This window comes from Desmodus rotundus, chromosome 3 (genome assembly GCF_022682495.2).
Source record: "Desmodus rotundus isolate HL8 chromosome 3, HLdesRot8A.1, whole genome shotgun sequence".
Taxonomy (NCBI): Eukaryota; Metazoa; Chordata; class Mammalia; order Chiroptera; family Phyllostomidae; genus Desmodus; species Desmodus rotundus.
Genome location: NC_071389.1, coordinates 5,774,762 through 5,802,471, shown reverse-complemented (window position 1 = coordinate 5,802,471; position 27,710 = coordinate 5,774,762). Strand labels below are relative to the sequence as shown.

Genomic DNA, 27,710 nt, shown 5'->3' with positions numbered 1-27,710 from the left:
CTTCCAAAGAAACAACTGTCCTGGAGAAGTGAGCAGGCGGGTCGTAATGAGGGCACACGCCAACACGCGCTGTACCTGCAGTAAGCACTGCCTTCTCCCTTTGCTGTTTAGCAGTTTAACTTTGGAAGATGCAGAGAGGCTGGGTGAGTTTAAATGACTGTGCCCCTTCTCACATCGGAGAACTGACAACAGAGGCCGCCCTTGCCTCTCCCGTCTGCCGGTCCGGCTGGCCGGGAAGGAAGAGAGCGTGCCTGTGGGTGAAGGAAGACGCTGGCTGGGCCGGCAGTGAAACCCGGAGTAGAAACCAGGCTGGTCCAAGGGGTCCTGCAGGCTGTAAAATGCAGTTTGACCAGAGTGCTATTTTCTTTTTGTTCATATTATTTTAACAAATTGAAATGTTTGATTTTTAATAGGTAAATAAAAAGTTTTCAAACCAAAAAAAATCGGAACTTCTAGAGATGAAAAACATAATATCTGGAATAGAAATATCACTGAGAAGGACAACAGATTAGATACTGCAGGAGAAAACGGAAGTGTACTTGAAGACATGGCAGCCACAACAGACCAAAATGAAGAGCAGTGGAGAAAGAAAAGACAAAAAAAATTTCTGGAAGAAATAATAATGACTGAAAATTTTCCAAGTTTGATGAAAACTACAAACTCACAGATCCAAGAAGTTCAACAAACTGCCACCAGAGCAAACAAAAGCACGCTAAAGCACATCATAATCAAATAGCTAAAAACCCAGGAAAAGGAGGAAAAAAATCTTATGACAAACAGAAGAAGAAGGAAAACATTACCTGCAGATATTACCAAGATGAAGAGTTACTTCACACTTCCGATCAGAAACTGCAAGCCAAAACACAAAACGGTACCGTTCTAACGGTACTTTAATAGGGCCATTGAAATGCCCACAGGAAAAAAATGTCAACTTAGAATTCTATATCCAGTGACAATGTCTTTCAAAAATAGATACAAAATTAAGATGTTTTCAGAAAGAAAAAAAAGCTCTGACTGGTGTGGCTCAGTGGGTTGGGCACCAGCCTATGAACCAAAAGGTCGCCAGTTCAATTCCCTGTCAGGGCACATGCCTGGGTTGCAGGCCAGGTCCCCAGTGGGAGGCGTGCAAAAGGCAACTGATCAATATTTCTCACGCACATTAATGTTTCTCTTCCTCTCTCCCTCCCTTCCCCTCTCTCTAAAATAAAGAAATAAAATAAAAATTAAAAAAAAAGAATTTGTCAACAGTATAACACAAAAAATGTGAAAAGAAATTCTTAAAGCTGAAGGAGAAAGGAAAATACCAGATGGAAACTTGGTCTACACAAAAGAACAATGTCAGAAATTATGAATATCCTGGTAAATATAAAAAATATTTTAAATATATATATTTTTATCTTAAAAAGATAATTTTTAAATGTACTGTTAGCTTTATGTGGAAGTAAAATCTGTAATGCTAATAGTGTAGTGGGGGGAGGGGAACTAGAAGAATACTGTTACTAGGTTCTTACATTACATGTGAGTGGTAGAGTGTCATTTGAAAGTAGTCTGTGGTAACCCACAGTAACATACTATATAAACTTTACAGCAATCACTAGCAAACAAAAAACAACCAAAAAAGTAGAGGTACAACTAAACCAACGGTAGAGATAAAATGAAATCCTAAAAACATTCTATCCAAAAGACGAAAAGAAAATAGGGAACAAAAATCAGATTTAAAAAACTGCAAGATGGTAGAGTTAAATCCATCCATAAATGAAACACTCTAATTAGAAAACAGAGATTGTCAGACTCAATGCGGGAGGGGGGTGCAAGCCCTAACTGTACGCTGTCTGGGAAAAACCCACTTTAAAGAAAAAGACACACACAGGTAAAAAGCCAAAGAATGGGAAATGTTACCCCATGCAAACACTAATCGTAAGAAAGCTGAAGTGGCAATATTAATCTCAGACTACTTCAAAGTAATAGATAGTACCAATGATAAACAAGGACATTTCAAAAATAAAGGAGTCAATCAAGAAGACGTAACAATCCTTAATAAGTATGCACACAATAACAGAGTTTCAAAGTACATGAAGTAAACCAGACAGAATTAAAAAGATAAATAGACAAATCCACAATTACAGTTGGAGACATTAATAATCCTCTCTCCTTAATCAAAGTCAGTCAGTACACAGAAGCCCTGAATAACACTATCTCCCAACGCAGCCCGACGTCCGCAGAACAGACATTGTGTTCAAGTTCGTAAGGAAAACTCACCACGACAGACCGCAAGACAAATTTCAAATTTAAAAGGTGTGAAAAAGTCAGAGTATGATCTCTGACTACAGTGGAATTAAACTAGAAATCAGTAACAAAACAATCCTAGAAAACTCTCAAATATCTGGAAATTTAACAACAGACTTCTAAATAATCTATGGACCAAAGAAGAAAATTTTGGGGAACCGAGAAAATATTCTGAACTAAATGAAAATGAAAACTGTATCCAAATTGCAGACTGCAACTGAAGCAGTACTTAGAGGAAACTTTACCGTTTTCAGTACTAACTTTAGAAAACAGGATAGAAAAATAAGAGCAAAAGAAAGCCGAAGTAAATAAGAGGAAAGAAATAAATGATACAAAAATTATAAATAGAGAAAGACCAAATAAGAGCTGGTTTTCAAAGACATTAATTTCTAATATTAGAAATGAAAAAGGGGGAATCACTGTGTTTCTACAGATTTAAAAGATTAGTTAAGAACTATTACTAAACCTTTAAAACAAATCTGACAACTAAAATAATATGAACAAATTCTGTGAGACACAACATACCAAAGCAATGTTAGAAAACCTAAGTTCAATAGCCTTATATCTATTCTAAAATACATAATTAGCCCTGGCTGGTGTGGTTCAGTGGATTGAGCACAGGCCTACGAATCAAAGGATAGCCAGTTCAATTCCCAGTCAGGGCACATGCCTGGGTTGCAGGCCAGGTCTCCAGTAGGGGGTGCTTGAGAGGCAACCACTCTCTTTGATGTTTCTCGCTTTCTCTTTCTCCCTCCTTTCCCCTCTCTGTAAAAGTAAATAAATAAAATCTTTAAAAAAAATTAAATACATAATTAAACAATTTAAAATAAAAAACTATAAATCAATATCCCTCATAAACATAAATATAAAAATCCTTAACAAAATATTGACAAACCAAATCCAGCAATATATAAAAAGGATAATACATTATGACCAAGTGGAACTTTTCCAATAAACGCAAGATTGGTTTAACATTTGAAAAAATCAATCAACATAAATCAGCAGATTAACAGAACAGAGGAGGGAAATAGTAAGATCAACTCAACAGAAAGCAAAAAGAACGCCTGACAACACTCAGCAAATTAAAAACAGAAGTTGAACCCTGGCTGGTATGGCTCAATTGGTTGGAGCATCATCCCATAGACTGAGAGTTACAAGTTCGATTCTCAGTCAGGGCACATGCCTAGGTTGGGGATTCAGCGATCAGCTTTTCTCCCTCACATCAATTTTTTCTCTCCCTCTCTCTCTCCTTCCCTCCCCTCTCTGTAGGAACAGTAGGCATGCCCTCAGGTGAGGATAAAAAAATAAAGAGAAATTTTTGGAAATAAATAAATAAGAGTTGAATTTCCTCCACTTGACAGAGGGCACCTACAAAAAGGCTGTAAGCTAACATCATATTTAAATGTGAAAGACAATGAATTTCCCCCAAGATGAGCAACAAGGCAAGACTGTCCACTCTCACCATTCCTTTTAACGTTGTACTAGAAGTCCTAGACCACACAGTACTGCAAGAAAAATAAAGGGCATATAAATTTGAAAGCAAGAAGTAAAGTTGTTTTTATCTGCAGATAACACTATCATCTACAGAGAAATCATATGGAATCTACAAAAAAGCTATTAAAATGATAAGTTTAACAAGGATGAAGAAATAAAACCAACACACAAAATTCAATTTTATTTCTGTATACTAGTACTGAACAATTAAAAATGAAATTTAGGAAGTAAAATCCATAAATAACCTGCACAAAAATGAAATATTTATACAGAAATGTAATAGAATATGTGCATGACCTACGCACCTAAAACTAAAGAACACTAGAAGGGAACTGAAAGAAGGCCTAAATGGAGACACTTACCATGTGAATGAATTAGAAGATCCAATGTTGTTAAGATGTCAATTCTTCCACAAGTTGATCTGTAAATTCCACATAATCCCAATAAAAATTCCACAAAGCTTCTTTGTAGGAATTGATAAGCTGATTCTAAGATTTATACATAGATATCACAGACTAAAGCTAAAACAATTCAGAAAATGGATACAATAAGAAGACTTTACCTGATTTCAAGATTATTTAATTTGCACTAGGATAGACACATGTATAGACAAACAGAACAAAACAGAGTCCAAAAATTGATCTATGCCTATAATCCATTTAAATATTTGACAAAGACAGCAAGATAATTTGATGCAGAAAGGGTAATCTGTTCAACAAGTGATGATGGAATTGATATCCATATGTCAAAAACATGGACCTCAGCCTTTATCAATAACACGCAGGAAAAGATGCTCACCATCATAGTCATCACAGAAACGCAAACTCAAACCACAGTGAAACACCGCTCCACACTCACCAGAATGGCTGACAATAAGAAGGCAGATGACACCAAGCATCACTGTGAGCAAGGGGCAACTGGAACTCTCACACACTGTAGGTGGGATCGAAAACCAGCACAACTTTGCACTTAGGCAATTTGTTATAAGCTAGACATGCAACTACAGGACCCAGCAATTACACTCATAGGTATTTACGGAGAAAAATGAGCCCTGGCTGGTGTGGCTCAGTGGATTGAGTGCCAGCCTGCAGACCGAAAGGTTGCTGGTTCGATTCCTAGTCAGGGCACATGCCTGGGGTGCGGGCCAGGTCCCTGGTTGGGGGCATGCAAGGGGCAACTGATTGATGTATCTCTCAGACATCAGTGTTTCTCTCCCTTTCTCCCTCCCTTCCCCTCTCTCTAAAAACAAATAAATAAAATCTTTTAAAAAGTACAAAAATAAAAACAAGCCTTGGCAGGGTAGCTCAGTTGGATGAGTGTCACCCCACACACCAAAAGGTCGCAGTTTCATTCCCAGTAAGGCCGCATGCCCAGGTTGCAGGTTCAGTCTCAGTGGGAGCGCAGGTGAGCGGCAACCAACAGATGTTTCTCTCCCTCGCTTTCTCCCTCCCTTCCCCTCTCTCAAAAAAAATTTTTTTAAAGAACCATGAAAACTTATGCCATCACACTTACACACGACTATTTATAGTAGTCCCAAAGTAGAAACACTCAGGTAGGGAATAGTCTAACGTGACTTTGATGATCCCCGCCTCCCAGTATTTGTGCCCTGGTTTGGTCCCTTTGAGTGTGGGTGGTACCCGTGACCTGCTTCTGGCAAAGGTGACAGGATGCGTGTAATCACATGTACATGGTCACAATACCTAAGACTGTGATGTCCTATTTGCTAAGAGACTCTCTCCCTTGCTGGCTGTGAGGCAGCAAGGGGCCGTATTGAGAAGACCCACGTGGCAGCAAACTGAGGCCCCAGTCTGCAGGCGTAAGGAGCTGAATGCTGCCAACAGCACGGGGGCTGGAAACAGATTCTTCCTCTGTCCAGGCTCAGGTCACTGCCCCAGCAGACACCTTGGCTGCTGCCGGGAGACTCACTCAGCTACCCTGCGTCCTGACCCTGACCCACGGGAACCAAGACAACAAATGCAGGTTGTTTTCAACTGCTAAGTTTGTGCTAACACTGTTGTACAGCAATGGATCATTAATATACTCCAAATACCCACCAACTGGTGAATAAATCAACAAATGTTGATCTATCTGTACAATGGAATAGACTCACTAATAAAACGCAATGAATTACCGGCACACAGTAACATAAATTTCACAAATGTCACTCTGAGCCAAAGTGAGACACGAAAAGCACATTCATCACGAACTCACTCTTACGGAGTTCTAGGGAAGACATTACAATCCACGGAGAGAGAAAGTGCGACAGTTCCCATCTCCCAAGGCCAAAGGCCAGGGACTTCTGGGAGGCAGCAGAGGGAGCATTCAGGAATCCTGGAACTGTTCTGATTTAATTGTGGTGGCGGTTACACAGGTATATACAATACAGTCGCCAACACTCATTAAACTGATCACAACCCACCTACTGTTAATTCCTCAGTAAAGTTTATGGCCACAAGACCTTTGTGCCTCAGTAAGATATTAAATCGAAGGTATTACAAATACTTGTAAAGTTGCAAAGCAACAGACTAGTTTAGAAAAAGTGATCTTCACAGTGGAGAAATCTGACAGATACCACCTTCACCAAGCGATCCCGTTATCCTCAATGACGGGACACACTCGGGTCACAGGCCCTGATGTGATTCACCGAGAAGAACACGATGACACCTGTACAGTATTCTCACAAAGAATGTTTGACCTGGATCTAAACGAGAGTAAACAAACCGGACAAACCCAAACAGCGGGGCACTGCAGAGCAAGTGGTCTGAACTCTCCTAAATGTCAACATCGTGAAAAGCAAAAAGGCAGCCCTGCCCAGGCAGCTCGGTTGGTCGGAGCTTCATCCTGCTGTGCGGAGGTTGCGGGTTTGACCCCCGGTCAGGGCACATACAAGAATCAACCAATGAACGCATACATAAGTGGAACAGCACACCGATGTTTCTCTCTCTCTTCCCCCATTTCTCTCTCCCCCTCCCTCCTTCTCTCTTCCTCTCTCTCTAGAAATCAACAAATCAATCAATAAATAAAAAACAAAAAGAGGCCAGCGAGCTCACCAGAAATGCACATTTAAGTTCACAAAACGGCACATGAAGTGTTTTCACAGCAGCACTGACTGTAACAACCCAAAAGGGGAAAGAGCCTAAACGCCCATCCAGAGCAGAATGGTTAATGGCAAATGAATGGCCAAGTACATTCACACAGTGTAGTAACTACAGGCAGCAGTGATAATGAACTGTTGCTGTTCACACCACGGACAATCTCATAAATAAATACAAGGGTGAGTGAAAGAAGCCAGACACACTTTATGATTCTGTTTATATAAAGCTCAAAAACAGGCCTAATTAATCTAAGGATTTTAAGTCAAAATGGGGCAATCCTGGGGGTTGCATAGTGATGGGAAGCACTCTAGGATGACTTCTGAGGTCCCAGTAACGTCTGACTTAGTGATCTGGGTACTGATGTGTTTTCTGGATATGTGTTAAATTTCAGTGAAAGTTTTTTTTAGCTTTGAAGTCTTATGAATAATTCTACACTAAAGCAGACTAAAGCAATAAATCAATCAATCTGCTTCCTGATTGGATCTTGTTTTTTTTTCAACTGGAAAAATTTGAACATGTACTGTATTAAGTAATATTTTATTAATAATAAACTTCTTTATTATTATTATTTATGCTCACCCGAGGACATGCATACTAATATTATTTAAGATTTTATTTATTTTTTTAGACAGGGGAAGGGAGAGGGAGAGAAACATCAATGTGGGGTTGCCTCTTGTGCGCCCCCTACTGGGGGCCTGGCCCGCAACTCAGGCATGTGCCCTGACTGAGAATCCAACTGACGACCCTTAGGTTTGCAGGCTGGCACTCAATCCACTAAGCCACACCAGCCAGGGCATGCTTATTAATTTTTTTAAGAGACAGGAGAAGGGAGGGAGACAGAGGGAGAGAAACATAGATGTGAGAAACACTGATTGACCTCTCCCATGTGCCAACTGAGGACAGAACTCACAACCTCGGACGTGCCCTGACTGGGGATGGAACCCATAACCTTTCATTTTGTGGAATGACGCCCAACCACCTGAGCCACACTGGGCAGGGCAACACTAAATTTCCTAAGTGATGATGATATTGTGGTTACGTAAGAGAATAACCTTATTCTTACGAAAAACAAGGTGAAGCATTACAGGATGAAATACTGTGATGTCCGAAACTTACTATCAAATTCTTTGAAAAAGACATAAGGAGACTGAGATAAAACAAATTCAGCAAAATGTAAACAGTGCATCTCGGTGAAGCTTTTATGGGAGTTTTACAGGAATTCTCTGTATTATTCTTTCAACTTTTCTGTAAGTTGGAAAATTTTCAAAATAAAACGTTGAAAGGAAAAGCTCGTTTGCACTGCTGTCATTCAAGAGTTCTTAGCCCTCCAGCCCTGGGCGGGGGGGGGGGGGGGGGGGGTGCAGCTCACTTGGCTGGAGCGCCGTCCCAATACCGCAAGGTTGCAGGTTCGATCCCCAGTCTGGGCACATACAGGAGTCAACCAATGAACGCAAAAATGGGTGAACTTGTCAACATTTTCTTTTTTTTCTCTCTGTCTCCCTTCCTCTCTCTAAAACTCAATAATTTTTTTTTAAATTTTTAAAAGAGTTCTTGGCCTTCCAAAACTTCCATTTGGAGACATGGAGAAGAAAACTAACTCTTACTAAGCACTTAGTATACACGACATACTCTTTACGTCCATGATTCCAGCCAACCCTCTGAGCTACCCTCCAGGATAACTGTTACTGCTCCCATTTTATAGAGGAGAAAACTGATGCTCAACGAGTTGCAGGGACAAGCCCAGTAGTTTAGAGAGTGCTGGGGTTCAAACTGAAGTCTGTCAAGCACAAGGCCCTGCTATTCCGCTCCGTACGTGGTCCCTGGGCACTTCTCCTTTCTCTGCTTCCGTGTTTTCTCAAACCAAAATTTACTATGTCCAGTAAGCCTCAACAGGTGTGAAATCTATGTTCCATAATAATACTCAATATTCCACAAGCATCAGACAATCAGATTGATCTCTGCCTCTACTCTCCACTGGAGACAAAATATCTGGTGGGAAAGTATGGAACCAGGACAACATTTCCTCTTCCTATGGGCCATGACATGTACAGACAGGACGGGACTTTGATTAGAGATCAGCCAGTGATGGGGGGAGAGAGAATAAGGACACAAGGCAACCAGGGCAACCCCAGCGGACTGCCTTAAAGATACACTAGAACGACTCCCCGTGTGGAAAAGCAGCTCTGTCTCAAATCTGAAAGTCATGAAGGACAGCTAAGATAAACACCACATTCAGGGTGTTCCTTTAAATTTCAAGGAAATTACTTCAGAACAAAGAAAAGAACTTCAGTGGACACCATGAGAAATCATACCCCAAAAGACACTGTTACCGGGCTTGAGGGAAGGTTGAGATCCCTTGTGAATGAAAACACAGAGTTTATTGAATGGAATAATAATAGGTAAAAGACACTGTGTCGGGCCCTGTTCTAAAGTAAGTTAACTCGTTTCATCCTCAAGGGCAACCCCATGAGGGAGGCACCGGTTTCATTCCTGTTTTACAGGTGGAGGACCTAAGGCCAGAGGACGTGAGTAAGGTATCCAGCATCACTCGGCTGGTAGTAGAGGGGCTGGGGGTCTACGCCAGTGGAGATGAGTTCAGAGGCTATACTCTCATCCACTGCTCTGCGTCACCTGTTAAAGGGAGAAAGGGCTGGCTATTCACCCTTAACCTTTCAAAACGAGACACTGGTGCCATGCGGCCAGCTAACGAGCTCTGAGAGACAGGACACTGGCTCAGCCCCACAGGGGGACGCAGCTCCTCTCACATACAAACCAGGTTTGGGGGGTTCTCCAAGGGGGGTTCTCCAAGCAGTCCTTCCAGTTCCACTCCACTCTGACTAGACAAATGGGGAACCAGGTGGATCAGGACTTCAATATGAAACTGCAAGGAACTGGTAAAAAGAGTTGGTTCAAGGAAAAAGTGGGCTTTTGGCCCTGGCCGGCGCCGGCGGCTCAGCTGGTCAGAGCAGTTGTCCCTGCACCAAAAGGTGGCAGGTTTGACTCCCCGTCAGGGCACACACCTAGACTGCGAGTTCCATCCCCGAGTTCCATCCCCAGTCAGTCGGGGTGTGTACAGGAGGCAACCCCCCCCCCCCCCCCCGGCATTTCCTTCTCTCCCTCTCTTGCCATCTCCCTTCCTCCCTCTTTAAAAAATCAATAAAAACATTTCCTCGGGTGAGGACTGAAAAAAAGTGTGCTTTTGCAGGTTAGTGTTAGAAAGTGAGAATCTAGCATGAAGAGTTCAAGTTTTTCTCCTGGCTGCTGGCGTATTCTGATACAATCCCATCCCTCCCAGCCTTGGAAAGGAGGGCAAAGAAGCAGCAGAGTTGAAAACCAAGTAAGTGCTGGCCAAGCGCTCTTAAAGGAACTTGGACCTTTTCCGCACCTACAGAGAGGGCAATTTCCAGAACCAAAGAAATCCGTGGGTACTACAGTGGCTCCAAGGGGCAAGGGTTGTCGTAATGTTCACAGCAAAGGGATGTTCTAGAAGAATCAGGGACTGAAGGCAGCCTTTCATCCCAGCCCGTGGGCCCTCCCAACACAGAACGGCTCAGAGAAGCCCAGATTCCGAGGAGCCTCAGCATCGCAGCAAGCGACATGGGGCAAGACGAGAAAGGAGGGGCTCCTCCCTCGGGACTCGCCTCACGCCCCAGAATCCCTGACAGCGGGGCGGCCAGAACCAGCCCTCTTTACTTCCCCCTTTTACGACCCAGACACCATCCTTCCGAATCCTCTGCTAACGGAAGCTGGTCTGGGAGACACACACTCCTCTGTAAGTGCCATCCCTCTAATCAACTCATCACGAAGCAGAGAAACAGTAGGAACCCCTCAGTGGTGTTCTGCCTAGGAAGGAAGTGAAACGCTCGCAGGCAGCCGAGAAGGCCACAGGTGTTTCGAGGAGGAAGAGAGATGAGTGATGAAGTCCAGGCTGAAACCATTTTCTCCTTCCTGATTCCAACTAAATTTAAATGTGTGTGGCTGACGAGTGGAGTCGCACACGCCAGGCGCACGATTAAGGGCAGGATGCAGGCCCTTAGGATCCACTTCTGCAAAATGGTCCTTAATGGCCTGCGCTTCCTGAAGGTTCTAGTGAGCATTAAACGAGACAATAAACGTAATTCGTCCTCCACACGACGGCACACACTCAGTAACTGTAAGGTGCCGCTTACCCCCATCCCGGCCCCAGCCCCCGCAGAGGCCTCCCCATCCACTGCTCCCCGACAGCGGCCTCCAGGCACGAGCACGGGTCCTCAAGGTCCCCTTCGTGGAGGGAGGTTTGGCAGAACCTGTGGCTGAACAGCTACCGCGGAGACCTCGGCCGAGAAAGCCGAACTCTGGGAAGCAAGGACGGATCCTCGGCCGAAAGCTTGGTGGCGTCTGTTGTTTACAGTGAGTCCCCTTCCTACCATCGCACTGAGAGGGGACGACCCTACAACTTGGCAAAGGAAGCGCTAGGGTGACAAACGACGAACAGGCGGGCAGCGGGGGGCCCCCGCAGGAGGCTGAGGCGGTGGGGTGGGGGGAGGCCTGATGGAGTCAGGCCCCTCCCCGGAAGAACAGCCCAGAACCGCCGAGCCTCGCTCACTCCTCCCCTCAAGCAGAAGCCCTCGCAGCGCACGGCTGGGGGCTTCTCAAGGGTCCCGCCACCGACCCGGCCAAGCTCAAGGGAGAGCCCAGGGTCCGGCCGGCCGGTCGGGGGACCTGCGGGCGCCCCGAGCTGGGGCTTGGGAATGTGGTCAAAGAGGGGTCACCGGGGGAGGGGCCGGGCGGCGCGGACCCGGAGAGGGGCGGGGCACGGGAGGGGGCAAGAGGACCGGGCCCCCGGTTTCGGACGCGCAGGGCCCCCATCCGACTCCGAGTCGCACCCCGAGCGCCCCCTCCAACTGTGGTCTCCGCCACCCCGGCAGGGCAGTCCCACTCCCCTCACCTGGCTCGGCTGCTCTGCCTGCTCCGAGGACGCCATCTTTCTGAGGCCTGACTAATCTATCGCCGCTGGGCGAGGCTTCTCCCAAGCGCCCCGGCTCGCGCCCTCCCGCGCAGACTAAAGTAGCCGGAACCGAGCCTGTCGATGGGGGGCGGCACTTGGGGAAGAGGGGGGAACTCCCACGTCCCAGTCACCTCGCACAGTTTGTATTAGGTCTCTGCTCTCCAAAAAGATCCGAGGTCTATCCTTTTTGTATTGTCATATGTACATTATTATTATTATTGAATTAAATCTCTGCCCATCCCCACGCTCCCACACTGCATCGGGCGCATGTAAAGGACTCTCTAAGTATTGATTGAATGAATGAATGAAAGAAAATTAATGGTTCAGTTCAGTACCACTTGTTGGGTGCCTACCATTTTCCAAGCACTTTGGTAGGCGCTAGAAATAAAAAGATGCAAGACAACCCCTGGTCCCAAGTCCAGGCCAAAAACACGCACAGCCTGTTGGAGACGACTCTGATAACAGTGTGCAGGTCCGTTAGAACACAGAACGGGGCGGGGTGGGGGGTGTTCTGCGCGAGGAGAGTGTAAACGTGAACTTTACATGGAAGGGCTGCATACACCAGAACCCCCAGTTCATGTCGTAGATGTGTTTTGATCGCTTGTGGAGTACTCAAGTGTTGCGGCTACCTTTTCCTCACGAGAGCTCATTTTCTTTCACAAGCAAAATAGGAGACTGACCCTGAATGAATGTGGGCTGACAATTATTTCTTGTTTGCACAAAAGGACTTCTTTTAAGCAAGGAAATACTTTTTAATTATTTTAACCTTAAATATTGGGTTTTCCGGGGGGGGGGGGGACTTTTCCTTAAGTAGCAGTATTAGAACAAGAACAAATATATTGCTAAGCAGAATCTGGACAATCTCAGTGATGTGGTTCACATTTCCATTTTCCTCTCTGATTTCTTTTATACCATAGTACTTAATCTGTTTATTTAAGCATTTTGTTATGAGTCCAACCCAGTTTGCACAGCAGAAGCAGGATATTGAACGGATATGTGCGAGTATCTTATCCTTCTCTGTTGCGTTTTTCAGCAAGATTGAAAACTACACTCATCAATTTTTTAAATTGACTTCCTTCAGATCAGCCTGTAAGACAGGATATCTTGCAGATCTTTTCAGGTTGGAAAGGGAAAGCAAATTAACACAGGACAATGAAAGACAGCATTTATATAGACTGATAGGAGTTCTCTGACAATTCAACAGAGTACGCATGTGTGTCCATGAATCCCTACAAACCAAATGAATCCTTACAAACTAAATAAATCCCTACGAACTCCTCTCAGGTAGAATTGCGCGACGTAACCAGGTCGACTTTACATCCAGAAACTACAGCTCCCAGCATGGCCCGAGGGACGCACGTGATAAGTGCCCATTAGAACTACACCTCCCGGGGTGCTTTGGCCCCATGCGTGATTTGCTACAGAGAAAACTCCATTTCCCGGCATGTCCCGGGTGGGGGAGGGGGACACCGGCAGCTACCTTCCCCGACTTCCCAGAGTCAATCAGGTTCCCCTCTGAAGAGGATGGAGGGATCCTGGGACGCCGGGGCTCCGGAACCCGGAAAGAATCAGACTCTAAAGCCGTGTCTGCTGCGCCGCAACCACAGCCGCGAACAGCACGGCGTGGCGGCCTCCTGCCTGGAGGATCTGAAAAGCAAGGGTTGGCACGCGGGACCCGGGCGAGGGTTTGGGGGGCCGGGTGAGGATTTCGGGCGGGCAAGGCGGGGCGAGGAGAGGCGATTTGGGATTCTTGAAGCTCCTGTAGCCTTGGGACAGAAATGACTCAACTTGGGCATAGCGACTTAAAGTTTTCAAAGCGTTTACAAGCGCTTTAACTTAGCTTGTGTGAGACTCATCATGGTGGAAAAGTAGACGGGAAGCACTATGAAAATTAATACTCGGCTTGGGTACCTTGACCAAAACCATTTAGATTTTGGATCAATCCAGCGTAGTGTCGGACTGGTGGTACTCTCTACGATGGTACTGGGGACCTCGACCTGAGCCCATGCGGGGTGGGGCGCCTTTCCACCGTCAGCTCTGACAGGGACCTGCCTGTGCGGTAAAGAGGGAGCTGCTACTGAGCATTCTGGGGGTCCAGACAAGAATCGATATTGTAAGCCACCGAGGTGACAGAAGTTATTAGTCCCAGCCCCATACTGTTACTGTATAGCTGCTTGACCTTGCAGTCAATCGTCTCTCTACCCTCAGTTTTCTCACTGGCAAAGGGGGTGGGTATACTACTATTTACAGCCCTGCTTCCCAGGATTGTTGAGACTCTCAAAGGAGATGATACATACGAGTAATTTACCAGTGGTATTAGTCCATAGCAGTAAATCGTTTAACCAAAGACCTACCTACTGAACGTGTGAGTGGTCCCCAGGCATGTAGTCACAGTGTGTGCCGGTGTTCAGTGCTTCCCCTCAGAGTCATCAAGCCCCAGGGGACAAACGTCTTTCAGAGACCCAGGAGCAGCCAGAGTACTATGAATGCTTTAGTGACATGGCATTTGCCACCTAAGTGGTTACGTATTTTTTCTTGGCATTAGGATAAAGTTTTAGGGTCCCTTCAGTGCTCTGCCTAGTGTACTGACCTGCCCTGGACAAGGCCTCTTGCCCCGTGATAAGATGAAAAGCTACTGATACATGCTTCTGCTTCTTTGTACTTTCCTAGGTTTATAAAGCCTGTAAAGAAAGATACTACTAAGAATAAAAAGCATTACCTTTTTTCCCCTATTTTTTCTTTTTCTTTTTTTTGCACTTGACACAAGAACTTAAGATAACTACTGAGTGAATGCGTGAAAGAAAGACTGCTTGTTTACAAGGAATTGAGCCAGACTCTGTGGGTGTAAATCCCAGTTCTATTGCTTACTGTGTGATCTTGGAAAAGTTACTTAACTTCTCTGAACCTTGGGTGTGATATCTGTGAAATGGGAATAATAATAGTACCTACCTTATAGGATTGTTATGAGATTAACACTCTACAGGAAAAGCACTTATAACAGGACCAGGCATGTGACGATGTTATATTAGTGCTACTAAAAGTCGTGATTGTGATTGTAGTTATTACCTACAGGAATTCTGCTGGGCTCTGGGGGCATACAAATTGAGAGTGAAAGAACAGATGTAGTTTCCGTATGGATACTTGCCAATTGCCAAATATTTTATTTCTCTCAGCCTATGACATCCTGGCCATCGATAAGTCCCTGGCACCAATTACCCTGGTCCTGGCAGAGGATGGCACCATAGTGGACGACGATGATTACTTCCTGTGTCTACCTTCTAATACTAAGTTTGTGGCATTGGCCGGTAATGAAAAGTGGGCATACAGCAACTCAGGTAAGGAGTGCGGCCGTGTGTAAAGTGGCCTGTGCGTCATGACACCCATCACGATTCACTTGACTGCATGGGCACGTGGCCGCTGGCTGGCTGGCTAGCTGGCTGAGCCCTTAGGTAACACACGTTTTCCGAGCGCCTTCTGCATGCCAGGTATGCTCTGCGTCTTGGGGTGAAGAGGAATGAGATGGGCGCTCGGTTTTAAGTGACTCACAGGCCGACAGCAACGAAAATGCAGCCCGGCAGACAGATCGGTGCCGCAGGAAGAGACAGGCTGCCCCCTCTGCGCCCTGGCTCTGCCATTTTCCAGCCATGTGACCTTGGCCAGATGACCTAACTTCTCAGCACTGTTTGGAGAGAATAATTACAGTTCCTGTCTCCTAGCGGTGCTGTGAGGACACTAAAACATAGTGCCTGTCAAACCAGGGTTTCTCGACAACGCTCCTGACATTTTGGGGGCGCAGAACTCGGTGTTGGGGGCTGCCCTGTGCACCGCAGGAAGTTTAGCAGCACCGTGCCCTTTGCCTTCTAGATGTCAGTACCTCTCCTCACCCCAACTGTGACAGCCAAACGTGCCTCCGGACATTGTCACAGGTCCCCTGGTAGGCCGGCTCATTATCAGTTGAGAACCACTGATGGGAAGCATTCGGATCTTACCTGTCACTCTGTAAAGGCCCAAGAAATGTTACCTGTCGCTGTCGTCACTGCAGATGCAAAGGGAACTAATATTGATGAGCCGGGATCAGAGCCCTAAAGAAGTGTCTAAGGAAAGTCCTCGTGCCACTAAATGGAGGGATTAACCTCCAGCAGCGGCTCTGCCAGCCCCTTGGTACTCGGCCTGCGCACAGCAGTGGCTGCAGCTCCTCTGGTCAAGGACAAGACCAGCCCTCAAGCACAGGCGAGCTGCTGAGAACCGTGTTTTGTATACAACACAGCACACGCCCAGAGACACAAAAACTAACCTAAAGGGAAGTGTGGTAGGAGCCTAGCTCTGCGTGAATGACCCCCACAGTGGGGTTAAGTAGCTTCTTTCCCTAAAAGAATAAAGAGTAGTTACATACAGAAATAAAGTGAAGATGGAAGAAGAGGGGAAACTAAGGTCCTACTTGTGGACTGGCTTTCACATAAACCCTTGAGGAAAGGCGCTTCCTTCTCCATTGAGGTTATTCCACACGGCCAGTGGCCAGTCAGAGGGACGTGCAGACATCTGGAGGGCCGAGGGGGTGAGGGGAGGAGGGGAAACAGCGCTTCAGGTGCGTCCGACCGACTGGCCGTTTTCCCCCATTACCAGACGGAGGTACCGCTTGGATTTCCCAGGAGTCCATGGATGTAGATGAAACAGACAGCGGAGCAGGACTGAGGTGGAAGAACGTGGCCAGGCAGCTGAAAGAAGATCTATCCAGCATCGTCCTCCTATCAGAGGAGGACCTCCAAGTAAGCCTCCGCCCCAGCCCACAGCCACTCTGGCCTCTGCCGCCCCCAGCGGTGTCTGAGTCTCCATATGTCTTGCCATGTTACTTTTATTATTTAGTAACTTTCAAATATTTCTTAGATGGTAACCGAGATTCTTCATTTTCTAATTCCCTCACCTAGAGTAGGAATTTTTTCGACCCTCAGCTTGGATCAGAATCACCTGTGGAACTTTTTTAAAATGCAGATGCCCAGGCTGGTGTGGCTCAGTGGATTAAGCACCAAAAGGTTACCAGTTTGATTCCCAGTCAGGGTTGCAGGGCAGGTCCCCAGCTGAGGGCGGGGGTTGGGGGGGCATGTGAGAGGCGACCCATCAATGTGTCTCTTCGATGCATCTCTCCTCTTTCTCTCTCCTTTCCTCTCTTTAGGGGGAAAAAAAAGTAAATAAATAAAATCTTTTTAAAAATACAGATGCCCAGGCCCCACCTAGACCTGCTTAGGCCCACTCTGGGGTGGAGGATGTTCTTACCAGTAGCTCCGCTAAATCCCAGCTCCACCACTATGACTCTGGGCCAGGAACTTAGCGTCTCTGCCTGTGTTACCTCTAGTAAAGTTGGGATAAAATAATGTGTTAATTCAAAAAAACGATCCGTTGAGCCCTGCTCTAGGTCTGGCGTGCCTCTGCACACCCGGGGTCCGGTGGTGAACAAAGCAGCCCAGTCTCTGCTCTAGCGGAACTCGAATTCTGATGAGGGGAGGCAGACAAACCAAGAAATGTGGGGCACAGGGCAGTGTGCCGAGAATGAGGGGGCCACTTTAGATGGGGAGCTCAGGGAAGTCCTGTTTCCACAACAGAGCAAGGAAGGCTCCCTCCAAGGAGGTGACCGTTAGCTTATTTTGTAAACTTACGTACTGATTTTGAATAAATAATATGAATACAGCCACATGTTTAAAAATCCAAGAGGTATAGAAGGGTATCCAGGTAGCCAAAAAATACAAATAGCCCAGATGCCCATGAACTGATGAATAAATGAAATGTGCTATGTCCATGTAATGGAATACTCAGCCGTAAAAAGGAGTGAAGTATTAAAGGGCACCGCAGTGTGGGTGAGCTTCGAAAGCCTACGCTGAGGGGAAGAAGCCAGGCACCAATGGCCACGTGTTTCATAGTTGCCTTTGTGGTGAGAAGGCCGGAGCACACAGACCTGTGGCGACAGAAAGTGCTCTAAAACGGCTGTGCCGCTGCGTGGATGTACCAACCCCCACTGACCTGTCCACTTAGTGTGGGGGAGGGGCGCGGTGTGGAAATTCCATCTCAGTGAGATTGGGGCGGGGGAAGGGTATGCAGGAAGGTCTGACCCCTGCCCCCAGCTCCCCAGGCTCCCTTAGGGGATACAGCCCATCTGTCGACTCCCTCCTGTTCCAGAGCTATCCTGTGCACAGAACATACCTATGTTGTCCCCTCCCCCGCATCACACTCGTGGAAGCACGCCCACTCTGTTTAGAGAGGTGTCGTGGAGTATCCGGATCAGTGTAGGAAAGACATCCCGGGCCTTCCTTACCTCTGCATGGGTATCCTTTGCACGCTGTGTCCACGCTGTTTATCGAGTCTTCCCCGCTGGGGGATGCTGGGCTGTGCTCACTCTTGCTATTCAGACCGTGCTGCAGAAAAACTCAGGCCACTGTCATTTTGCTCACGTGCTCCCGCATAGGATAGATAAGTAGAGGTCTAGCTGACAAATGCTGGCGGGTTTCCGAGAGGTGAGCAGTAAGTTGAGAGCCGCGGGACAAGGTGGAGCCTGACTAGGAAAGGCGGGGGCCAGAGTGCTGCGGGCAGAGGGAAGGCAGGAGCAAGCTTTTTTTTTTTTCCTTTTTTAAGAAACGGAAAGGGGTTGTGAGATCCCCCCATCCTAACAGATGACAGCAGTCCAGTATCCCCTTAGAATAAGGAGCACCCTGGGCCTTACAAAATAGGGACATCGGGATGCGAGCGAGCATGAGTCCTGATGCTGGGCTCCGCAGGCACGTTGAGGGCACGTGAAGGAGACGGTGGGCCGGGCAGATGAAGGAAAGGCGCCGCTGCGTCAGGGACTGCGGGCAGGGAGAGCAGGTGGGAGGGAAGGGAAGACACTCGGGAGGTACAAACTTTATGACGTAGGTGCTAGTGTTGCTCCATTTTACAGATGATGAAAATCAGTTAAGAGACTAGTGATTTCAGAGTTTCAACAATCAGATCTTTTTTTATGAGGTCTGTTTTTAATTCAGTACATGCCAAAAGAATGAACTGCCTGTAAAATGATTCTTATAGCAGATTCAGGACGCAGTGAGGGAGTTCTCTCTTATTTCCCGGACTGAACGTGTCATCTAACTGCTTGGTTTAGTTTGGTCCTGACCGGTGCGGCTCCGCTGGCCTCCATCCTGCCAGAGCAGAGGGTCCCCGGTTGAATGGGGCGTGCAGGAGAGGCAACCAATCGCTTCTCTCCCTCTCCTTTTCCTTCCCTTCCCCTCTCTATAAATGAATAATAAATAAAATCTTTTTAAAAAGAAATCTTAGTATAGTTTATATTTTTTAAAAAGAGTATTTTAGCTCTGGCTGGTGTGGCTCAGTGGATTGAGTGCCAGCCTGCGAACCAAGGGGTTGCCGGTTCAATTCCCAGTCAGGGCACATATCTGGGTTGTGGGCCAGGTCCCCAATTAGGAGCTTCTCTCTCCCTCCCTTCCTCTCTCTCTAGAAATAGATAAATAAAATCTTTTTTTTAAAAACCCTCCAAAAATAGTCTTTTAAAGCTAGGAACCTGTACAATAAAAGTGTTCAAGGTTAAAATTATTAGAAAAATTTTTGCTTGAAACAACCTCCTATCAATTCATTTTATAAATAATCAACACTTCCTTTATATTCCTTACAACTGGGGTTTTTTTAAAGATTTTATTTATTTTTAGAGAGAGGGGAAGGGACGGAAAAAGAGAGGGGAAGATATGTCAATGTGTGGTTGCCTCTTGCACGTGCCCCTAACTGGGGACCCAACCCGCAACCCAGGCCTGTGCCCTGACTGGGAATCAAACGGTCGACCCTCTGGTTCACAGGCCGGCACTCAATACACTGAGCCACACCGCCCTGGGCACAACTTGGTTTTTTTTAATATCAGGATTTTGTTTAGTTTTTAATGAGGCACTAGGGCATCATTTTCCAAATTTTTTCACCAAAGGAAACCTGAAAAATTGCATGCCTCTCTCTTGATTCTTAGGCAGCCATGTTAAGTAACTTTGGAAAATAGATTAGATGTGCCTCTGAAACTGATGAATTTGAGAGAGCGAGCACCACGCTCAGTAAGCACTTCTCGGTTTCTTAGAGTCCCTGTCTGTTTGGCAGGTGCTCATCGACGTGCCCTGCTCAGACCTGGCTCAGGAACTTGGCCAAAGCCGCGTCACTGTCCAGGGGCTGCAGAACACCCTCCAGCAGGTGCTTGACCAGAGAGAGGAAGCCCGGCAGTCCAAGCAGCTCTTGGAACTCTACCTCCAGGCTTTGGAGAAGGAGGGCAGCGTCTTGTCAAAGCAGCAAGGTAGGGCTCATCGGCTGCGGAGTGCCACCGAGATCTTGGTGAGGGAACCAAACATGGTAACGTGTTCAAAAACAGTGAGGCCACGGTTACCTGGCGTCTTGAAATGACAGGTCTGTCTTGCCCACCTGATTGCTCTGGCTGGTTGGTGTGGCTGATCTCCATGTCACGTCTGCTTTGCAGAGCCCGAAGCTGGCTTCGGTGACAAGAGGGACGCCGTTGACGCGGGTGTGAGCAGAGCAAGCTCCTCGGAAACTGTCCTCTCGAGCCAGACCCTCACTGCACTGAAGGAGAAGCCTGCCCCAGAGCTGAGTTTGTCTAGTCAGGATCTGGAGGTGGGCGAGAGCCAGGGGCCCTGAAGCACAGAGCACAGCTTCCCCGGAGGTGTAGGAGAGCCCTGCAGAGGCTTGCGTGGGATCTTTTTCCCTGCTGCAGACCCCGAATCTTAGCTGCCCGATTGCCTATTATTATGTGCCGAAGCGTTTGCAAACACCTCATGTAATCTAAATCAGAATGGCTTAAACAAAGCAGAGGGGCTCCCCCGCAGGTCACCAAAGGCGACTTTCCGATCAGAGCAGGTGATGCGATGACTGACCCTGACCGGGAGGCGCAGCAGGGCTCCAGCCCCTGACCCAGGTTCTGCCGGTGGCCAAGGGTGGCCGAGGGAAGGTCGTGGGCGGTTGGGGCACACACTGGCACGGGGCAGGCGCCTGGAGGGGCTGGTCGTGCGGGCTCTCACACCAGGGGCTGGACGCTGGGCGAAGAGAAGCCATCGCAGCAGGTGCTCCCCCTCCTTCCCCGCCCTCGGCCCTGTCCCGGCGGCCTCCCCAGTGTAGCTAGAAGGGAAGGAAACTGTATGGACTTCACTTGGCTAAATTTCCTGTAAGTGAAGGACATGTAGTTGCCCCAGGTACACTTCTTTCCAGAGGCTTTTCTTTTGGTGTTGTGTGGTAAGCCCCATGACAGCTTCATATGAAGGAGACCTGGCATTTCGGCGGGGACCTAACAGTGTTGCCTAACCTCACGGCTCTAAAGAAACCGTGGGAGCAGCAGGCCAGGCAGGCAGAGGCAGAGGTTCTCAGTGGTTCTCATTCTCGCCGCAGTTGGTTACCAAGGAAGACCCCAAAGCACTGGCTGTTGCTTTGAACTGGGACATAAAGAAGACGGAAACTGTCCAGCAGGCCTGTCACCAGGAGCTGAGCCTGCGCCTCCAGCAGGTACAGAGTTTGCAGTCTCTCAGGAATATTTCAGCCAGGAGGAATTCGCTGCCCGGAGAACTGCAGGCTGCCAAACGAGCCAGGCTAGACCCCACATAGCTGGAGCTGCAGATATGCCAAAGAGAACCAAGGTCACCCTGTGACCTTGGTTTTTGCCGTCAGTAAATCCCTTCAGCCGTTTCAGCCACCTGTATAACTGCTCCACCCCCTGCCTTCAAGCGGGCTCTCCTGGAACTGGCTGGAAGACGGGCTCCGTGCCGCCTCCAGAAAAGCTATTCCAGATCTCAGCATCCGCCCCACCCTTCTGCCCATTGTGAAGGAAGCGGCGGCACCACTGGTATCTGACCTCCTCCGATCATTACATGTTCTCATGTTCTGTTTTAAAGCGACTGTGAAGGGCAGTGGAAAGAAGCAGTCGTATTTCGGACTCACCACTGTGTTCTAAAGATAGAAATGCAGAATTCAAACACATGACGGTCGAGAAGGTGACATAACAGTGTTGATTACAGCCACACACTTGTTTCTCAAGGTAATGGACTTTGTCATTTTTCTGTTTGAAGGCACATACTAAGTTGGCAGACCATAGGGACATACAGAGAGTCTCGCCACTTCTGGTAATTCAGTATTATGAAATTAGATCTGAAACTCTTTTAGCTTTCTAATATGTTTCCTCAGCAGGGGGCATAAAAGGTCATTAAATCAATTTCCATGCGATACAACTCCAAGTCTCTGGGTGCAAAGCAGAGACTTCTGGTTTATATACCTCCTGTTTCTGTGCACATGTCTCATTCAGGCTTTGTAATCTACAACACAGTCTCCTTGCAGGGAAAAGATCGTGGGTTATCAGGGACTTTTTTTTTTTTTAAGCATGCTTAGAGGAAAATAGAATGCTATTAAGAGATGTATTGGCTAGTGATTAAATAAAGAAATAAAACAGTAAGTCCTGAGGCCAGGAAGGGTACAGAAGCCAAACAGAACACAAAGAACTGTTTCCTTCTCCTGGGGTCTTCCAGGAGGGCTCGGCTGTACTCACCACCCCTTCACTAACGCCCTCCCGCCGCGGTTCTGCCTTCCTGGCCCCAGCATTCCCTCTTTTAATAGCATATTTTGTTTTGCCTCCTTAAGTGAGAGCCAGGGCTGATAACTCACCTACACACATGCTTTGAAAAGCACTGACATAAGACCCCGAACGTGGTCTTTCAGAAGACACAAAAGGGAAATGATTTCCAATAAAATGGCATGCGTCTCCTCAGTGTGTCTCTGTGTATGACTGTGCTGACAGCGCAAGGAGCTGTAAGAGGCTTGTACCAGGACACCGAACTACCGTGAGTGACACGGCAGGCACGGGTGTGCAGTGACTGTCCGCTCAGGTGTCACACGCAGCATTGCCCTTTGGAATGGGCTTTCCCCTGTCACTGACGTTCTGAACAAAATAACTTTTGGTTTTACAGGGTAGCTGCATTCTTAAAAAATCCAGGGAACAATAAAACTGGAAAAAATACTTTCTATGTCAACAGAAGTCAGTTTCAGGCTAGGCTACTTGGGAACAGGTTTTTATCTGTATGAAGGCCCATCGTGACGTTCAAAAGCCACACCCTGACCGGCATGACTCAGTTGGGCATTGCCCGGTAGAGCGAAAGGTCACTGAAAATTTCCTCTTAGGGCACATGCCTGGGTTGCAGGTTTGGTCTCTGGAAGGGGACACACAAGGAGAGGCAACTGACTGATGTCTCTCACATCCATGTTCCTTTCCCTTTCTTTCTCCCTCCCTTCCCCCTTCTAATAATACATAAAATCTTTAAAAAGTCAGGTGGGACCTGGGACAATTCTTCATTGCAAGGAATCACCCTATAAATCACTGGAAGGCATCCCACCTCCTACCCCCACCCACCCAATGCCAGCAGCAGCCTTCAGGTGCGGAGACAGCTGAAAGCTTCCCCACACGTTTTCAAAGCGCCCGACGGGGCAGTAACGCCCGTGGAGGATTTCCGTAGCGGTTTGCAGTCTGCCCCGCTCGGGCACCTGTCACACCGGGGCCTCACAAAACTGAGTGAGCTGGGCAGGGCGTGTGCAGCTCCTTGCCTCTGACTTCAGACCCGAGTGAAGTGCTCAGCAAGGTTCAGTGACTTAGCTGGGGCCAGGGTTCAAAGGCAAGTCGGTTCTGATCCCAGTGCTCCTTCCACTTACATTTTCTTTTAGGTCTACACACTCATTTCTACATCCCGATCACTGATTTTGTTACACCGATGTAATACGCTGGAGCCAACTCCCACCGGAAAAGGCCTCATATGTCTACAACATAATTGCCCAAAGAATTATTTTAAGAAAAAAGATTATACTTATTTCTAGAGAAAGAGGAAGGGAAGGAGAAAGAGAAACATCAATGTGTGGTTGCCTCTCACATGCCCCCCACTGGGGACCTGGCCTGCAACCCAGGCATGTGCCCTGACTGGGAATTGAACCGGTGACCCTTTGGTTCACAGGCCAGCACGCAATCCACTGAGCCACACCAGCCAGGGCCCAAAAGATCTCTGATTGTAGTCAGGATACTGGTGGGGTACGGCGAAGTAAGCAAGCCGCACGAACACTGTACAGTCAGCACAACAATAAAGGAAGCTACAGAACAGTATTTCTACTGACCAGTACCAGCAACGTCTCCAGCTTTGCTCTACTGAATTAAAAATCTTTTCTTAAATTATTTTTGTTGAATGCACTGTGGAGCTTTGGTTGAGGGGCCTGGTGGTTGGTATTCTGTACTTGAACTCACCAAGCATCTCAGCTGCACAGATAGGAGAACAGAAAAAGTACTGTGGCTTTGCAGTAAGACAAACCCATGTGGAGTCTAGCCTTTCAAGACCTAAGTTTCCAAAAATGTAAGGCTAGTGTGAGGACCCAAGATGGAAAGGGTCAAATGACGAGTGAGAAGGTGCACAGTGCCTAGCCTAGCAGACCACAGAGTGGTTCCCTTTCACTTCCCCAGGGACAGAGAGACAGGGGCAGGAGTAGAGACAGGGTGTGTCTTCAGGAGATGCCTATCTGTGGGTGTCTAGGGCAAAGACCCTCTGCAAACTCTAGCCTCAAGGTGTGAGAGCCGGTGCAAACACAGGACATTGCCCCTGGTAACCCTTTGCCCCCTCCACCCCTGTGCGTCCGGTCCTTCTAACGCAGACAAGTAGCAGCACAGCAATCTGTAAAAACAGGAGCACGCAGGACCTGCCCGTTTTACGGTAGGAGAAAGAATGTCAAAGCAAGCAGCCAGGACTAACAAACTCGACATTAGCCATGTCCCCTTCTTTCACCACAAGTCAAGTGTCAGTCCCCATTAGGCAATTGGCTTTGACAGGAGCTGTGCTAATTGCCACTTACCAACCTTTAATTTCTGGGTAAAAGCAAAAGGAAAAAACTAATGGATTTTTCATCTTCCAGAGAGAAAGGAAAAAAATACCCTGCATTAATACAAGAATTATTAATGTGCCTTTGCTAACCAGAGTGGTGGTTAGCTGTTTAATTTCCTATTTTTTTTTTTTCTTTCAGGGTTTTTCAACATTGTATTTGTAGAGTTTTGCCTTAAATTATTTTGGTTGTGTCTTTTATTACTTGAGGTTTTTAAGGACCTTAAAATGATCTAGTCTGAACATGTTTACTGCCTTGTCCTCCACGCCACCCGACCGGGGGGTCCCCCCATCCTATTTGAAGGCCTCTGGTGAGGGGACTAGACTCACTCCCCAGGAGGCGCATTCAACTTTCAGATGGCAGAGCCCTAGAGCTAGGTATTCACCTGACCTGAATCCGGTAACACTCGCACCATTACAAGGAAGCAAACCGACAGGTTAATGCAGACACGAATTTCTTCGCTGTTCTCCAGCACCATGTTACAAGAACTATAAAGAAACTCCATCTTTATCCAGCTTATAATTATTTTAATAAAACATGTATTTTTGACCACTTAACTACTTAATTATAAAGGAAAGGATAAATGAGTGTTCATGAAGGTTATGAGAAACGAAATAGTGGGTTGCTCAGCTACCCTTTGCCTCTTCCTTTCTAATCTAGAAACAGAGAAGTTCCTTGTCTTTACCGCCTGAATGACCTTTCCTCTTCTGATTTGTTCCAAATGGAATCCGTATGTATCGCCACTGAAGCAGCTGCTACTAGTAAGATGTGGGTCACCCCTTCAGCAGGTGCTGCTATCAAATCAAGTTGTTTACGCTGTGTCTCCCATGAGCTTCCTGGCCTGATTCCCGAAAGCCTGGTTGGTTTGCCGTCAGCCCTGAATGCACGGTAGGAAGGGACTTCTGTTGCAAGTTTATGTCACAATTCTTTCTCAGCAGTTATAAGGATCTATTCTGGTGATAAATGCTGGAAATAAGTGAAAGAGAATGAGTCAGAAGTAGTCCAGGTGCTGACGTCCCAGATCGACACATTCGACTAGACTGAACTACGGAAAGGTAGACTAAGAAAAGTCTACCAAAAACCTGGCGGTAGGAAATTACCCTAATTACCCATTTTCAGCTAATTTGTTAATCACGAGCTTATTAATCTAGTCTAACAAGCAGCTGGTGGCAGCTCACATGTTATTAATTCCCCTGAACTGAGGCAGGGTTAGACTGGATGGATCGCCCAGCAGTATCATTAGCTTCCCCTCATTATCCTCCAAATATTACTTAGCTCAAAGTTAAAATCCCAGCCTGAAGGACTGTGCGTGTACGACCTCCATTGAAACTGAAAAACAACGGCCATGCTTTTCTCCTGGAAAAATCTTGTAAGCCAAAGTTCTGCAGGTTAGCTGGTCTCTCCGGCAGACAACCTCCACCGATGTGCTGACCCAGCTCCGGGTCTCCGGAAGCTGCCGTGTTTGGAAAGGCGGATGCTGTGGAGGCTCTTCGATCACATCACACTTGTACTCAGCTGGTGACTAGGAAGACAAGCTCAGCTCTGCGGAAAACAGGACGGAACGCTCAGCAGTCAGACTCTGCGAGTCTGTCCCCCTGGCATCAGAGAGGATGTCACAGTGTCCCCCAGCCAGCCTTCGCCTGATTCCAGGTAAGAATCTATGCTTTGAAGTTCAGCATCTGAAAACATCACCCTGGAAGTTTGCTTCAGAATCTGTGATTCACAAGTTATAATCATGTATAACCAAGCAAAGACTTCGGGGCTATGGCGGAGAATTAAAATTTGATTAGGGTTTTGAAAAGGAGCGACGTGCTTGCTCCTAACTTCCTTTGGGCAGACTGAAACCCCGCCCACAGGGGCTCCACAGCTGCTCTGCAGGGCGCCACGGAAACATAACCCCTCCCATAACCATCACTCACTGTCACTTCCGTGGGAAATCACTGAGGACTGTGGACACATAGCAATCATACACGTAACACATATCTGCCCACGTGCTCCTGTCTCCAGACACGGCCCGGACCCCGTGACTCCGCAGGTCCTTGGATTAGAATTTGAGGCAAGTGGGCCACAGGCCGGGCAGCAGCACTGCTGAGCTTTTGGTTTGAAATAAGCCTGCAGCACTCATCCACGGAAAGAATTCCAACAAATTACTGATTTACTAACTAAAAGTATGTGTGTAACAGCTGGTTCAGATGTAGCTTTTATAAACATGTCAGCATGATGCCTGTTTAATAGGATGACATTTGTTTTTAAATTAAAGTTTTTGCTAAATCATGAAGAATATACCATTTTGCCCTGGCTGGTGTACCTCAGTGGATTAAGTGCGGGCTGCAAACCAAAGGGTCGCGAGTTCAATTCCCAGGGGCACGTGCCTGGGTTGCAGGCCAGGTCTCCAGTAGGGGGCATGTGAGAGGCAACCACACCCTGATGCTTCTCTCCCTCTCCGTCTCCCTCCCTTCCTCTCTCTCTAAAAAATAAGTAAAATCTTTATTAAAAAAATACCATTTTGCTCTTTGGGCAGTATTAAAAATTTGCTTTTAAAACGAGGGAAATATTTTTAATTAGTTCATATCAATATAAACTGAAATAAGATGTTATTCTGAACTTTTAAATATGTAGCCTTCAGCTCTTCCGAGTCACAGAAAGGAAGACGAGGACAGACCACCACGGAGCACACAGCAAAGGCGGAGGGAAAGCCCTGCGGCTGCACTGAGTACAACAGAGCAAAACCCACAAAAGACTTTCAGAAGTACTCACTTTGGGTTCCAGATTACTCAAGACATCCAGCACTGGGCATTGCTGGAGCTTAAATTAAAAATACTTCTCAAATCACACAGAAGCAAGAAAACGACTGGGTAAAGAAGAAAGATCACAGCTGCTTAATACATTTTATTTGGGCCCATCGTCACACTTCCTTGACGAGGGACGCGGGTGGAGCT

General features: G+C 47.0%; 2 protein-coding genes across 6 annotated transcripts in view; one reads left to right on the top strand and one right to left on the bottom strand.

Moving 5' to 3' along the window:
* PEX14 (peroxisomal biogenesis factor 14) overlaps window positions 1-11,911 on the bottom strand; it is a 127,301-nt gene extending 115,390 nt beyond the window's left edge. Inside the window, exons 1-3 of one of the 5 annotated variants that reach the window (XM_053920008.2) lie at window positions 11,045-11,511; window positions 4,143-4,201; window positions 2,957-3,051 (exon numbers count right to left, since the gene is read on the bottom strand). In XM_053920008.2, the coding sequence (XP_053775983.1) occupies window positions 2,957-3,051; window positions 4,143-4,201; window positions 11,045-11,082 (192 nt within the window). In that variant the 5' untranslated portion in view covers window positions 11,083-11,511. Of the gene's footprint in view, window positions 1-2,956; window positions 3,052-4,142; window positions 4,202-11,044; window positions 11,522-11,802 lie in introns of those variants that run through there. The other 4 variants (XM_024554216.3, XM_045190513.3, XM_045190515.3 and 1 more) reach the window with 4 other exon arrangements.
* A 1,395-nt stretch (window positions 11,912-13,306) lies between these two features.
* Window positions 13,307-22,630, top strand: DFFA (DNA fragmentation factor subunit alpha). The gene is made up of 6 exons (XM_024554217.3): window positions 13,307-13,522; window positions 15,036-15,197; window positions 16,486-16,628; window positions 19,975-20,164; window positions 20,345-20,496; window positions 21,265-22,630. Exons 1-6 carry the CDS (start codon window positions 13,387-13,389, stop codon window positions 21,475-21,477), a joined length of 996 nt encoding a protein of 331 aa, XP_024409985.2. The 5' UTR covers window positions 13,307-13,386; the 3' UTR covers window positions 21,478-22,630.
* Window positions 22,631-27,710: the final 5,080 nt, after the last annotated feature.

Bases quoted from the DNA above. Each gene is read 5' to 3' on its own strand.
- DFFA (XM_024554217.3), top strand. From the start codon at position 13,387: ATGGAGGGATCCTGGGACGCCGGGGCTCCGGAACCCGGAAAGAATCAG. The intron at 15,198-16,485 runs GTAAGGAGTGCG...CCCCATTACCAG, and splicing joins GTGGGCATACAGCAACTCAG to ACGGAGGTACCGCTTGGATT. The intron at 16,629-19,974 runs GTAAGCCTCCGC...TCTGTTTGGCAG, and splicing joins TATCAGAGGAGGACCTCCAA to GTGCTCATCGACGTGCCCTG.